This window comes from Hyperoodon ampullatus (assembly GCF_949752795.1).
Source record: "Hyperoodon ampullatus genome assembly, chromosome: 2".
In the NCBI taxonomy this organism is placed as follows: Eukaryota; Metazoa; Chordata; class Mammalia; order Artiodactyla; family Ziphiidae; genus Hyperoodon; species Hyperoodon ampullatus.
The window spans coordinates 36,287,029-36,300,285 of record NC_136915.1 but is presented as its reverse complement, the minus strand read 5'-3'; the positions used below and the strand labels follow the sequence as shown (position 1 = coordinate 36,300,285).

The 13,257-nt window shown below is 47.8% G+C and overlaps 1 protein-coding gene across 1 annotated transcript; it reads left to right on the top strand.

The window, feature by feature from the left end:
- Positions 1–1,739: 1,739 nt before the first annotated feature.
- On the top strand, positions 1,740–7,918 carry LOC307048968 (L-amino-acid oxidase-like; the record flags this gene model as incomplete). The annotated part of the gene is made up of 7 exons (XM_079698263.1): positions 1,740–1,829; positions 3,485–3,699; positions 4,156–4,268; positions 5,375–5,576; positions 6,105–6,173; positions 6,396–6,529; positions 7,093–7,918. The coding sequence occupies exons 1-7, from the start codon at positions 1,799–1,801 to the stop codon at positions 7,916–7,918; spliced, it is 1,590 nt and encodes a 529-aa protein (XP_079554389.1). The 5' UTR covers positions 1,740–1,798.
- Between the last annotated feature and the right edge of the window lie 5,339 nt (positions 7,919–13,257).

Here is a 13,257-nt window from a genome sequence, read left to right as displayed (position 1 = left end):
AATGAAAAACTATGCCCATATATTGATAAAAAGAATGTTTATAGCAACACTGCCTATAATAGCCAAAAAGTGGGGAGAAACCCAAATGGTCAAACCCAAATGATGAATGGATAAACAAAATGTGGTATAAATGGAATATTATTTAGTCATAAATGGAATATTATTCAGCCATAAAAAATGACGTACTGATACATGCTGAAATATGGATGAATCTTGAAATTATTATGTTAAATGAAAGGAGCCAGTCATAAAAGACCACATACTGTATGATTACATTTACATGAAATGTCCAAAACAGGCAAGCCCACACAGACAGAAAGCAGAATAGTGGATATCTAGGGTTGGGGAGGTGCGGAGAATGCGGAGTGATGGCTAAACTGTATGGTATTTCTTTTTGGAATGATGAAAATGTTTTTAAATGGACTGTGGTGATAGTAGGACAACTCTGTGAATACACTAAAAACCATTGAATTGTTCACTTCAAATGGGTGAGTTGTATGGTGTATAAATTATATCTCAATAAAGCTATTAAAAATACAAGAAGCAACAATAGAGAGAGCAAGAGAGAGAGAGAGTCCTTGACCTGCATCTAAAACCCAGCAATTCACACAGTAACTCTCCAAGCGTTATTCTCTCTGGTTCTCCCAGCAACCCTGTGGTGGAGGAACTATCCCTTTTTAAAGATATTACAACTGTGTGTGACAAACCCTATCTCCAAAATGAAAGAAAGAAACCAGCTTAGGTACCTACCTATGCCAAGCTCTTCACACATCATTTCATTTAATCCTTGAAATACCCTGTAAAGAAAGTATTGTTGCCCCATTTTACAGATAAGGAAACCCAGGCTCAGAGAAGTATAAACCATAAGTCCTAAGACACACAGCTACAACATGACAAAGTAAGATTCGAACTCAGTTCTATTCGATTCCATTGCTATTGCCCTTTCCTCTATGCCACCACTGGTGTCCAGGATCTGAGTCCTGTGTCTCAGCTGCTGCGTGTCTGCTCGCACTCCTGCCCCCCTCCCCAGCCCCAGGCTGCTGCTCTGTGTGTGTTTCCTGCCCACTTCTCTCTCCACCTGCACTGTACCCAGAGAACAAAGGGCTAATATTGGCGCCACAGCCAGATGGCCTGATTCCTCAGGAGAAGAAATTTCAGGGCCAGAGAAACCCGCCTGTGCCTAAGGAAGCCCTGAGGGCCCCAGAGGAAAGGAGAAAAAAGGCCACTCCCCACTGCAAATGGGCAGGACCAGAGACCTCTGCCTTGCCTGCAGAGGGATCACCTGAGAGGGGTGGGGAGGGCCCAGCCCTCCCATGGGAATTCATGGCTAGAATCCCCACCTCGGAGCAGAAGCTTCCACAGTGAGACAGGAGTGGAACAGGGACGTTCTCTAGTGGGAGCAGCCAGGAGCTTTGCCCTGTGCCGGGTGCCCAGACACTGGACTTCCAAACCAGTCCAGATGCTCATTCCCAACGCTCACCCCTTCCTGGGAGATGGTCACAGCAGGTTTGGTACAGTCCACTGGGTTCCCACAACCCCTCCTCCCCACTGGCTGGGCTCTGAGCTGGGAGAAGGGGCTTTCTCTAGGAAGGGAGATGGGCCAGGAGGAAGGTGGAGGTGCAGAAGATGAGGCTAGAGATGGGACAGTCATCTCCCCTGACAGCCCAGGCCTTGAGGGCAGGGCTTCTCTGCTTGGCCCAGCCAACAGGGCCCTGAGGCAGCCTAGTGGGAGGAGGCCAGCTACTGCTGGGTGGAGCTGAATCCTCATAAAGAGAGGGAGAGTTGTCCCGGGCTCAGCATGAGCTGCAGGGCCATGGTCAAGATGAGAGGTAAGTGGGATCCCTCCTCTGGGTCTGAGAGAGAAGTACCCGAGGAAGGAGGTGTTGGACAGTGAAACAGGGAGGGGAGCTAGACTGGGGAGTGGGGATGGGCCAGGGGGTCGAGATGGGTCCAAGGGGGAGTCTGGGCATAGGGTCAGGCCAGAGGAAGGGAGGTGGGGACTGAGATGAGACAGGAGCTCGGTCAGGGACTATGGATACGTCCGGGTGTTGAAAGTGAGTTGAGAGGATGGATACAGGTCTGGAGAGTGAGCCTGGGGGTTGGGTCCACTCAAGGGGAAGGTTATGGCACTGAGACAGAATGGTGGTAGCTCAGGGAGATGGGAAAACTTGTCAGGGGTGGAGAATGGGTCAGGGAGGTTGAAGTAGGCTTGGTGGGGTCTGTGGGGAGGCTCGACTGTCTGTTGCCTGAGGCATGGTTACCCCTCTCCTCTTTTCTGAGGGGTCACCCCTGCAGAAGGCTCTTCTGGCATTGGGAAAGGCCTGCCCTGGGAACCAGCTTGGTCCCTGCTCCTCCTCAGTGGGTGGTCCCTGAGGTCCCTTTTCTTCTTAGAGCTTTGGTTGTCCTGCCTGTACAAAGACTGGACTAAGGGGGTTCTCACCTGCCAAAAAACCTAGGGCTAGTGCAAGGGGGCTCAGTGTGTCACAGCTCCTGGCTGTTCCCCTTTAGAGCAGGTGACCCCAAGGAAACCACACAGCCTCTCTTTCAGAGTTTCAGACTCTTAGGTGAATTTCTCTGTACATAAGAACGGTTAATTGTAGCAGTCACTCCGGACTTATTGCATGTTATACATTAACTATGGTTTCCAGTCTTGACTGCACGTTAGAAACATGGAGGGTTTTGGAAAAATACTGTAAGGCTGGAGAAGAACAGGATTGCCAAGTTCCCATGGGGCACTATTAGTCACTGAGAAACTGGGCACCACTTCCCCACTTCCCTTCCCCAAAGAGAACTGTGCTACACACACACACACATCCTCTCACAAATGCACACATCCCCGAAGAATACTGACACCCTCAGGCTCCGTCACCCAACCTCATGCACAAATGCACACACAGAATCAAACACAAGACAGAAGCAACTGAATTCTCTCTCAAACTCAAGCAAATGCATACCTATCATCCTCTCTCTTCCAAACGCAGGCCAACACACACCCATTTCTACAATCCCTCTCGCTTTTCTGTACAGATTCATCCACACATTACTCAGGTACCTACACTCTCCCACAAACACATCTCCTTCACATAAAATCACAGGCATCGCACGGTTATGCAGGGCAATAATCACAAACTCACAATCACAGCACCTTTTTCATAGACAAGCTCACACACACACTCACCAACAGAAGCAGGTGAATTTACACTCCAATACGAAGCTGCACACACTCTTGAGTTTCTAGTCACGTGCACACATGTGAACTTGTAGTCCACGTTCACAATCACACAACTAACACCAGCACGTTTACACATTCATACCCCATACAACATAGACACAGACACAATCACAAACACACATTTACAACCACACATTCGACAGACACTGCCTGATCTTACCACTCCCACTCATCCACACAGCCAAGCTCACTCGGGATAGGGCGGGGTACAGAGCCCCAGAAAGGCAGCCCTCATTCCTCTCTCTGCCCCAGGAATCCTGATCTTGGGGCTCTTGTTGGCTACTCCCAGCTGCCTTGGCTATGATGAGGACTTGGTCAAGTGCTTCCAGGACCCTGAATATGAGTCTATCCTGGTCACAGCCCAGGAGGGCCTCCACACCTCCCCGCTGCCCAAGCGTGTGGTGGTAGTGGGAGCCGGCATGTCAGGGCTCACGGCAGCCAAGGCCCTGCAGGACTCGGGCCACCAGGTGAGCAGGCCGTGGAGGGGCCTCAATCATTCTCCTCCAGTTTGCATCGTTGTGTGGAAAAAGAAAAGGAGTGGGGTTACAGCCAACACTTTGACAACTATGCATAACCCACCAGGTCTCTCGGACCTTAGGTATTGTTCCTCAAAACTCTGGGTTCTCCTGAGACTTAACTGTAACCTGTGTTCTTTTGGAAATAAAAGTAGAGAAAGGCTATGCTAACCAGAGGGGACCAAGAGGCGTTCTGACCCCTGTAACCCTGGAGCTCTTCTGCCTCACTTACGTTACACAGGACCCTCTGGGAGGAACCCCCCTCTGCCCAGTTTAGTTATCCTGCACATTCAGGGACCTACTGCTGGAAATTCCAGAGTAGAGCCTGTGGCCAGTGGGGGTGGGAGTAGTGGGTGGGAGAAGTGAGAGCATGACCCTGGGAATGACAGCAGCCTCTCTGAACACCAGGTGACCATCCTGGAAGCCAGCGACCATGTCGGGGGTCGAGTGATCACATTCAGGAATGAGAAAGAGGGCTGGTACTGTGAACTGGGGCCCATGCGAATCCCAAAGTCCCACAGGTAAGTCTCAGGAAAAGGATGGAGTAAAAGGCAAGAAGGAAGAATTAGGAGGAGGGCAGCCCTGCTGCCATCGTGTCACAGCCCTTTCAGATTCACTGTCTCATGTGATTCAATCCTGCAAGTCAGGACTAACACTGGTCCCCCACTTGACAGAGATGATTGAGGCTCAGAGCCCAGGGTCACACAGAAAGTGGTAGATCCCAGACTAATAATGACAATAGTTACCATTAACTCATCAAATTGTTCTCTTTAAATATGGGCAGTTACTTACATGTCAATTATACTACTTTAAGCTATAAAATAATTAATAATAAATAATAATGACAACTGTCATTCACTGAACACTAACTGTGTGCCTCACCCTGTGCTAAGTGCTATATGTGTATTATTTCATTTGATCCTTGCAACCCTATAATTTAATACTCTAATTTTTCCTATTTACAAATCAAGAAACTGGGCTCAGAGATACTAAGTGACTCACCCAAAGTTCTCCTAGGAGAAAGTGACAAAGCTCCTCAAAATCAAGGAGGCACCTGGCACCAAAATATATGCCCAATCCCTAAATCAGAGCTCACTCCTGGAAGAGAACCCAGTCCCTGGTTCTGGGGCTTCCAAGACAAAAAGATCCCTCACCTGGTGTCCTACATACCTCCAAAAATATGGCTTCTTTTTTGCCTTAAGTGGAAACTGAACCCGAGATTTCTCTCCAAACACCATCAAAAACAAAAACAAAATTTAACAGTACCAGCCCAAAGTAGGAGTCTTTAGATATGGCCTCAAACTTACTTAGAATTTGAATTTCAAACACCGCCTGAAACAAAATGTCTCTGTCTCTGTATATGAGTTCTATATGTTCAGATTTCCTTAAGGGCCTTCATTCAGTGATGGGTGAACTCCCTACTCCCTGTCTCCCTCAGGGCAAAAACAGGAGGAAAAGAACTAATGCTAGAGTAAGAGGAGGCAAGGTTAGAGATGAGGAAGCAGTTAGTCTGTGCTCCTTGGGCACGTGAAGAAACTGGTTTTCCTGGAAATGGTTTTTATTGTGAGGTCAGCAGGAACGAGGTGCCATTGGGATGGGTGCCATGTTATGCCTGTATCTGTTCCAGGTTGGTCCACACCTATGTCAGGAAGCTGGGCCTGAAGCTAAACAAATTCTTCCAGTACGATGGCAACACCTGGTACCTCATCAACAGAAAACGCTATCGTACTAAGGAGGTGAAGGCCAACCCAGAGCTCCTAGGCTATTCCATGAACCCAAGAGAAAAGGGCAAGAATGCTATGAATCTCTTCTACCAGTCCATTGCCAAGGTGATTCCTGTCTCCCCACTCCCCCGCCCCAGGGTTAGGAAAAAAACAGGGTCTGGCCAAAGGTCACCTAGCAAGTTAGCAGGTGGACCCAGGTCACCTGGCTCCTACCTGGTACTCTTATGATTGGTCTGCCTTCCTTCTAACACCCCCTAAGAGTTTTGCCACCCCAACCCTCGTGTCCAGCCCCATCTCTTCTGTCCCTGTATGGTCCAGTGGCCCATTGCTTCATTAGGCAGTGGAAGGAAAAGGAATCACCAGGTAATCCAATCCTTGGTAATGAATCAATCCTCCTAGATTGCAGTGAATGTCTTCACCTTAAATTTTAGTCTCCAAAGGTCTTTAAATGAAGGAGAGATTTGGAAGTTAAGAGACAATTTAGGAGGTCCTGGAAGCTCCCTTCTCCTGGTCCTTCCATCCGCTCCCTCTTTGTCCCCACCCTCTTCAAAGGAACATCCAGAGAACCCAGGAGTCCTGCCTCTGGCTCTATGACTTTAATCCAAAACTGCTCCCCGTTCCTCTCCTCTGCAGCTCAGAATAAGTCTGAAAAAATTCAACTGCAGCCACCTGATGTCCTTTTATGATTCTTACTCCACCAAGGTGAGTGAGGCAACGAAGTCCCAGGATAGGGATGGAAGGGGGTCTGTGCTCAGCCTAGACCCCTGGGGTTGTCCCCTGCATCCCAGGACCCTCTCCTCCCACAGCTTCACCTCCCTAGAGTCCAGTCCCCCCTCCCCCGCCCAACCTTGCCTACCCCAGGCCCCTGCTGAGGCCCCTTTTTATATACTGGGCCCTCTATCTGGTGCTTCCACCTCCCCACAGGCTTACCTGCTGAAGAAAGGGATGCTGAGCCGAGGAGCAGTAAAGATGATCGGGGATGTGATGAATGAGGATGCTGGATACTATAAGTCCCTCCTGGAGGCCCTTCGGACTGACATGGTCTTCACAAGTAATGAGTAAGGCTGATCTGGACCAGGACTCGAGTCGGCCTCTTCCTCCAATACTCAGAGCAGAGAAAGGGAACTTTGATAGTTGAGTAGTTACTGTGTGCCTGGTGCTGTGCTAAGCACTTTCCAAGGGTTATCACATTTAATGCTATGATCACCTGGAAGGTAGGCACTATAATTCAGAGCCATTTTACCAGTGAGGATGCTGAGCCTCAGAGAAGTTATGTAACTTACTTAAGTTCACACCACTTGGGCAAGGGCTGGAGCCAGAATCCTAAGGCAGGTCTGTAGGACTCCTCCTGGGAAGCAAAATTGCATGGTGGACTTTGGAACTAGACTGTGCATGTCATCGTAGGAAAGTCCCTTTTTTCTGGTGTTCCTCTTCCAAGCTATAAATGTAAACAATAATCCCTCCCTCACAAAGACTAGTTAAGGTGAGGTATATGAAGTAACCAGCACAGGCTGCAGGAGGCTAGTTTCCTCCCTTTTCACACTGGGATCGCTGCTGGCACCTCAGCAAACCGACCTTGCACCTCCTACACTCACCCTCTCCCCTCTCTTCACCCCTACAGCTTTTCCGAGATCACCGGGGGCTTTGACCAGCTCCCCAAAGCCCTCAATGCCAGCTTGAAGCCTGGCACCATCCTTCTGGGCTCCAAGGTAGAGATGGTAGTGAGGGATGGGCCTGAGGTCCAGATTTCCTACCGGGTGGGCGAACCCAACTCGACGCTGCACACGCTCACCGCGGACTTTGTCATCATCTCCGCCTCGGCCAAGGCCACGAGACTCATCACCTTTGAGCCCCCGCTCTCCCGAGACAAGATGGATGCGCTCCGCTCGGTGCATTATACCAGTGCCAGCAAGGTAGTTCTGGCCTGCAACGAGTCCTTCTGGGAGCGGGATGGCATCCGGGGTGGGGTTTCCATCACCGACCGGCCCTCGCGCTACATCTACTACCCCAGCCATAGCCTCCCCAGCGGCAAGGGGGTCCTGCTGGCCTCCTACACCGTGGACGACGATTCCCTCTTCTTCATACCCATGAAGAATGACCAGGTGGTGGATATCGTCCTGGAGGACCTGGCGGCTGTGCACCAGATCCCCAAGGAGGAGCTGCGGCGCATGTGCCCCTCTTCTGTGATCAAGCACTGGTCTCTGGACCCCCTCATCATGGGCGCCTTCACTGAGTTCACACCCTACCAATTTGTGGACTATTCGCAGCAGCTTTTCCAGCCAGAGGGCCGCATCCACTTTGCTGGCGAGCACACCTGCCTGCCCCACGCCTGGATAGACACTGCCATCAAGTCTGGCCTCCGAGCAGCCAGGAACATCCAGGCTGCAGTGGACAAAGAGGCCACGGGGAGACAGAAGACCTTCACCAACACCCAGAATCATTTCTAACCCTAAGAGAAGTCCCGGAGGGGATCTGGAAGGAAACAGGCTGCAAGGTGGGAGTTGGAGGCAGAGACCCTGGAGAGACGCACCATTAGTCCCCCTGCCCACAAAGAGCCCGGAAATACCAGAGAACCCAGCTGTCAAGTCCACCCCATTTCAGGCTTCTCACTCCTGTCAGCCCTTGAGAAGGATCAACAGAGTCAGGGTATTTGGAGGGATAAGGAAAAAACCAAGGATGGATTGTGCTAGAATCAGCCTTTAGCTTGCACAATAGTAACAAGCAAAAAAGAAAGTTTTCAACAACACCCAAATTTCTGTCATCTACAACTAGAAACCCCTAAAGGAACAGACAAACCCAAACCAGAGCAATGTTAAACCACAGATTGGCCACATGAACCCACAGCACAGCAAACCCCATCGTTGCGTGCTTGAGCCAGGGGCCTCACATCTTGGCCCAGCTGAAGTCGAGGTGGATGGGAGAGATGAGTTCTTTTTTGCCCTTTTTTGAACCTGCAAGAGCAGGACTTGGCTTCCTAGATATCTCCTGGCCCATGGACTTTTCCTCTCTACCCTGACCTCTCCATCACCAACCAGAACTCACCGCCCTGTCCCTGCCTGTCCAGTCCACACATCCCCCTGGGAGGACACCAAGCTCATTCTACATGCTCCCTACCCACTCTGTTCTGCACTAACACCTGCCCTGTCCTTGCACGTCCAACTGAAATTATTCCCTCTCCCCAAATCTGTCCTTAATGGCCACACTTAGACCCCAGGGGTCTCTTTCCTTTGAACCACAACCTTTCCTACCTAGAGTCCCAAACATTTGGACTGTGGACCTTCTTGTGCTGTTATATGTTATTTATCCAAGTAGACAAAAGGAAGAAGTAAATAGAGTGGTAAACCCTCTTGCTGGAGAACATTCCTACCAGGAAGACTCTGGAGACCAGCATGATGAAACATGTAGTGTTATATCCTGAGATTGGCATATTTAAAGGAGGAAGGGATAGAAAGAGGAAACATCTTCTTACTGCATTTGGTTTATTGTTAAAACCCCAGCCTACTTAATTTTGCTTTTCTTTGCACCCCTATGTTAGTCAGGACTTTTTCCATTTCAGGTGCTGGAAATCAAACTCAAACTACCTTAAGGAAAAAGGAAATGTTTTGGCTCACATATCTGAAAAGTCCAGGGTGAAGCGCACTTCACTCAGACTGATTGGGTTCAGGAATTGATAAGTCATCATTAAAGTTCTCTCTCTCTTTCTACCTCTTGACACTGTTTTCCTAAATTAGCTTCTGTATTGAGTTGAATGATGTCCCCAAAAGTTCATATCCATCCAGAACCTGTGAAGGTGACCTTATTTGGAAATAGAGTCTTTGCCGATGTAATCAAGTTAAGATGAGGTCATATTGGATTAGGGTGCTCCAGGAGGAGGCATGGAACAGACTCTCCCTCAGAGCCCCCAGAAGGAGTCAAATCTGCTGACACTTTGATTTTTGAACTTCTAGCCTCTGGTACTGTGAGAAAATAAATTTCTGCTCTTTAAAGCCATCTAATTTTATAGTAATTTGTTACTGCAGCCCTAGGAAACTGTACACATGGTGAACCCCCTAAAACCCGGCTTCATCAAGGGAGAAGTCACTTTCCAAATTGTCTCCTAGACTGTTATATTTGGTAACCCCATTAGTGTCATGGCAAAGGCCATGCCTTCTTGAGGCTCTCAGAAGAGAGGAGGAATCCTGACCAAGTGGAGTCCAGGCAGAGAAAGGAGCAGAAGGCGGGGCTGGGGGAGAGCAAGGTCCCGTAGGAAGAGCTCATCATGAACCCCCTGGGTTAAGAGGAGGACCCTGAAGAAACATATCAGGGAGGAGCACAGGGAAGAACAGGGAAGCAAAGAGCTCTTTGCTGACCTCTGACGGTTGGATATAAAAATGAGGCCCCAGGGCCATGGAGTCAGCTGTGCAGATAGGATGAGGTAGGGTGAGGGGGAATGGAGGGTGGAAGTCAGACTCAACCTGTGGTTTGGAGGTAAATGACTCACAGCATTTGGATGGGAGTATTAGGCAGAAGATGAAAAGGTTCAGAGATATCTTTTTGTTGGAGAGCTACCACACAAGGTTCTTAATTACAAAAACCAGAAACCAAATCTGAGTGACTTAAGTCAAAGAGGAGAAATACCAAGAAGCTCCCAAAATTGACAGGAAAGGAAGTGGGCAGATGTCAAAGGAGACCTGTGGCCTGAGCCACAGCCAAGCTCCTGCCATAGGAGCAGCCTGATAGATGGCCATTGCGTGCTGGTGTGGCCACTGGGGCCACCACCACTGGGCACACTCCTACTCTGCCAGAACTAGTTCTCAACTATCCACTGCTTTTTCATTTCCCCTATATTCAAAATCCCAGATGGGAGCATCCAACTGGCTGAGCCTAGGTCCGTGCCCACTCCCTGGCTGCAGCATCAAGGAAAGCAAGTAATGAACAATACTCTAGATTTTGAAGTGGGAGGTGAACTGTTGCCTTACATCAGACTTTACTGTGGTGGATTCCCCAGGTACAGGAAGGAGGTATTGATGCTGGCAACCATAAGGCAAAGTCAAGGTAAGTCCCAAAGAGAAGGACAGGACACAGACCACCTCTGCCACATGAGCCACTGAACCTCTCTGAGTCTCAGTTCCTCAGCTGAACAATCAGGATAACACCCCACCTCTCCTTCATGGCTGAATGGATTAGAGATCCTGTACAAAGGGCACCTAAAGATATATGTGCATAAAGCTTGGAGGAAGTCTTTGCCCCCCACTGCTCTGAGACAGGAATTATTCACAGGTTAAAGATGAGGACACCAAAGCTCAGTGGGATCAAGTGACTTGCTGAAGCTTTGACAGCCAGGTGTTGGGAGAGAATTCACAGCCAGGGCTGCCTGATTCAGAAGTCTAGCTCTTTCCACAGCATGATGCTGCTAGTCTAGTTGGAGAGAGAAATGACTGGCCTGAAAGAGATGGGACAAAATTCAGACCAAGCAAACACTGAGGCAGGTGAGGTGGCAGGAGCTCTGTAAGGGCTGAGATATGCATGGGCAGTGCTGACCACCTGTCTGGGTAACACATTATCCCTATAATGCTACACTCCCTCATTTCCTTTCTACATGCTTTCTTGAGGAGGGAAAGAAAAAAGTAGAGTTATGGCTCATAAAACCAGCAGCCTCTCTACAGAGAGCTACTAAAAATTTCAGTGAGCAGCCTCTTTTATCTTTCTGTATCAAAATCTGGGAACACTCATAGAAGGGTGAGTGCATAGAACAGCCATATGTAACATATGCCTTAACAAAAGCAACAGTTGAGAATGACTCCAGTAACTCTCAAGAGGTAAAAGCATGCCCCATTCCACCCCAAAATGTACCACCCACACAAGCCACTTAGAGGTAGACCTCTGGGGATCCCAAGCTGAAGCTTACTCTAAGAGCATGGAGAATCTTGAGCAAAGTCTCCCTTGGAATCCCTGGGCATGACATCTTCTCTTCCTGCCCCCAGGGATCTTCTTAGAACCCAGTGAGTACATCAAGGGCCAGGTGCCAGAGCTCCAGATTAAGAAGCAAGGCTAGAACTTGGAGTTGGGCCCTTTGGATGCTAAGAACCCACTAACAGGCCCCAGGAAAAAGGGTGAGGAAGGAGGGGTAGAGAAGGAAGAGGAAGGGGACCCTGCCAGAAATAGAAACTCAGCCCCTCTTTGCCTTCCTTTTCCAAGCATTTTATATTCATCATTGATTGTTAGTCTTCCTGCTTGACAGACAAGGAATTGAGGCTCTGAGAGTGAGATCAACCCAGCATGCAAGTGTAAGCACCCAGATAGATGGTAATAATAATAGCCATCATTATTGAGTCTTACTGCAAGTATTGTGCTAGAACCATACATTCATTTTCTAACTGAATTTTCTAACTGAATCCCCACCCCACAAAAAGCCAACCTCTATGAAATAGACACAATCATCACCTCCATTTTACAAATGAAGGAATAGAGAACTAGAAAGCTTCTTTTGCTCTAAGTTACATAAATAGGATTCTCTATCTGATGCCCTGCATGTATTCACAAATTTAAATTTTTAGTCTAACATGTAAATTACATCAAAATATCTCCCAGATCCCCTGTAGTAAAAAGTGAGTTAGTCCAAACCAGAGCCAGACATAGTATTATTTTTTAAACCACTTAAACCAAAAGAATCAGAATGCTGCTTCTTCCTTGAATCTCTGGTTGTCTGAAGGGCTTCCATTCAACACCACGGACATGACCCCTGCCAGTCTCTCCAAGGCTAGAAAAGAAGGAAATAAACTTTCTGTTGATACTCCAAGGAAATACAACTTAAACTTCAGGAAGCACTTTCAACCATGTTCCTGGGAAGACTGGGAAATTGTTTTCTTTCAGAATGGTGCGGTCTTGGAGCCCCATGAGCATGGGGCTAGAGGAGTGAGAGTCAGCCACTGTGCTCTAGGCTGTTGTGCACCTGGCAGGTAGCTGGAACTGAAGCTTCCCAATCTCATCCAGTGCAATGGAAATGCTGATTCCTCAATGTATGGCAGCACTAGAGTAAGACTTTGATACTAAAGCTGAGTTCCTGAGCTACTCAAAAGAAGAGGACAATTCAACAGGAGAGTTCTGACCTAATAGCCCATCACCACCAGTGTGCCACACTCCACCCCAAGAGGAAGGCAGGGAGCATTTATGGACTGAATGTGTGCTTAAAGATCATGAAGCCAGGCCCCATTTTTAAAACACAGAAACTGAAAAACCCAGAGGAATTAAAAACATAATCAAGGAAAAGAGACTATCAAAAAACTTGCCAGTCTGATTTTAAAAATAACTGAGTAGAATTAATTTTAGAAGTGAAAAACATAAATAAAATTAGAAACACAGGGATAGATTTAATAGAAGGTTAGACTGAATTGAAAAGATAATTAGCAAACTGGAAGAAAGAGCTGAAGAAATTTGTCTCTATTTAGAGACAAATTACTTAGAAACAAAGAGATGAAAAATATGAAAAAGAACTTAATGGCCATGTAGGATAAAGGGAGAACATTCAGTATAAATTTAATCTGATATAGCAGGAGAGAATAGATAGAATGAGAGAATGGCAATATTGAAGAAATAATAACTGAGAATTTTCCAGAATTGATGAAATACATAAAACAAATGAAGGAAGTCCAACAAATTCCCAAACTGGATAGGTAAAAAGAAATGCATGCCTGGACACATCATGGTCAAACTGGTTGAACACAAAAGACAAACATAAGATGCCAAAAGCAGCCAAAAAAGAGAGATTACCTATGAAGGACTGTTGATTAAATTGATAGCTGGCTTC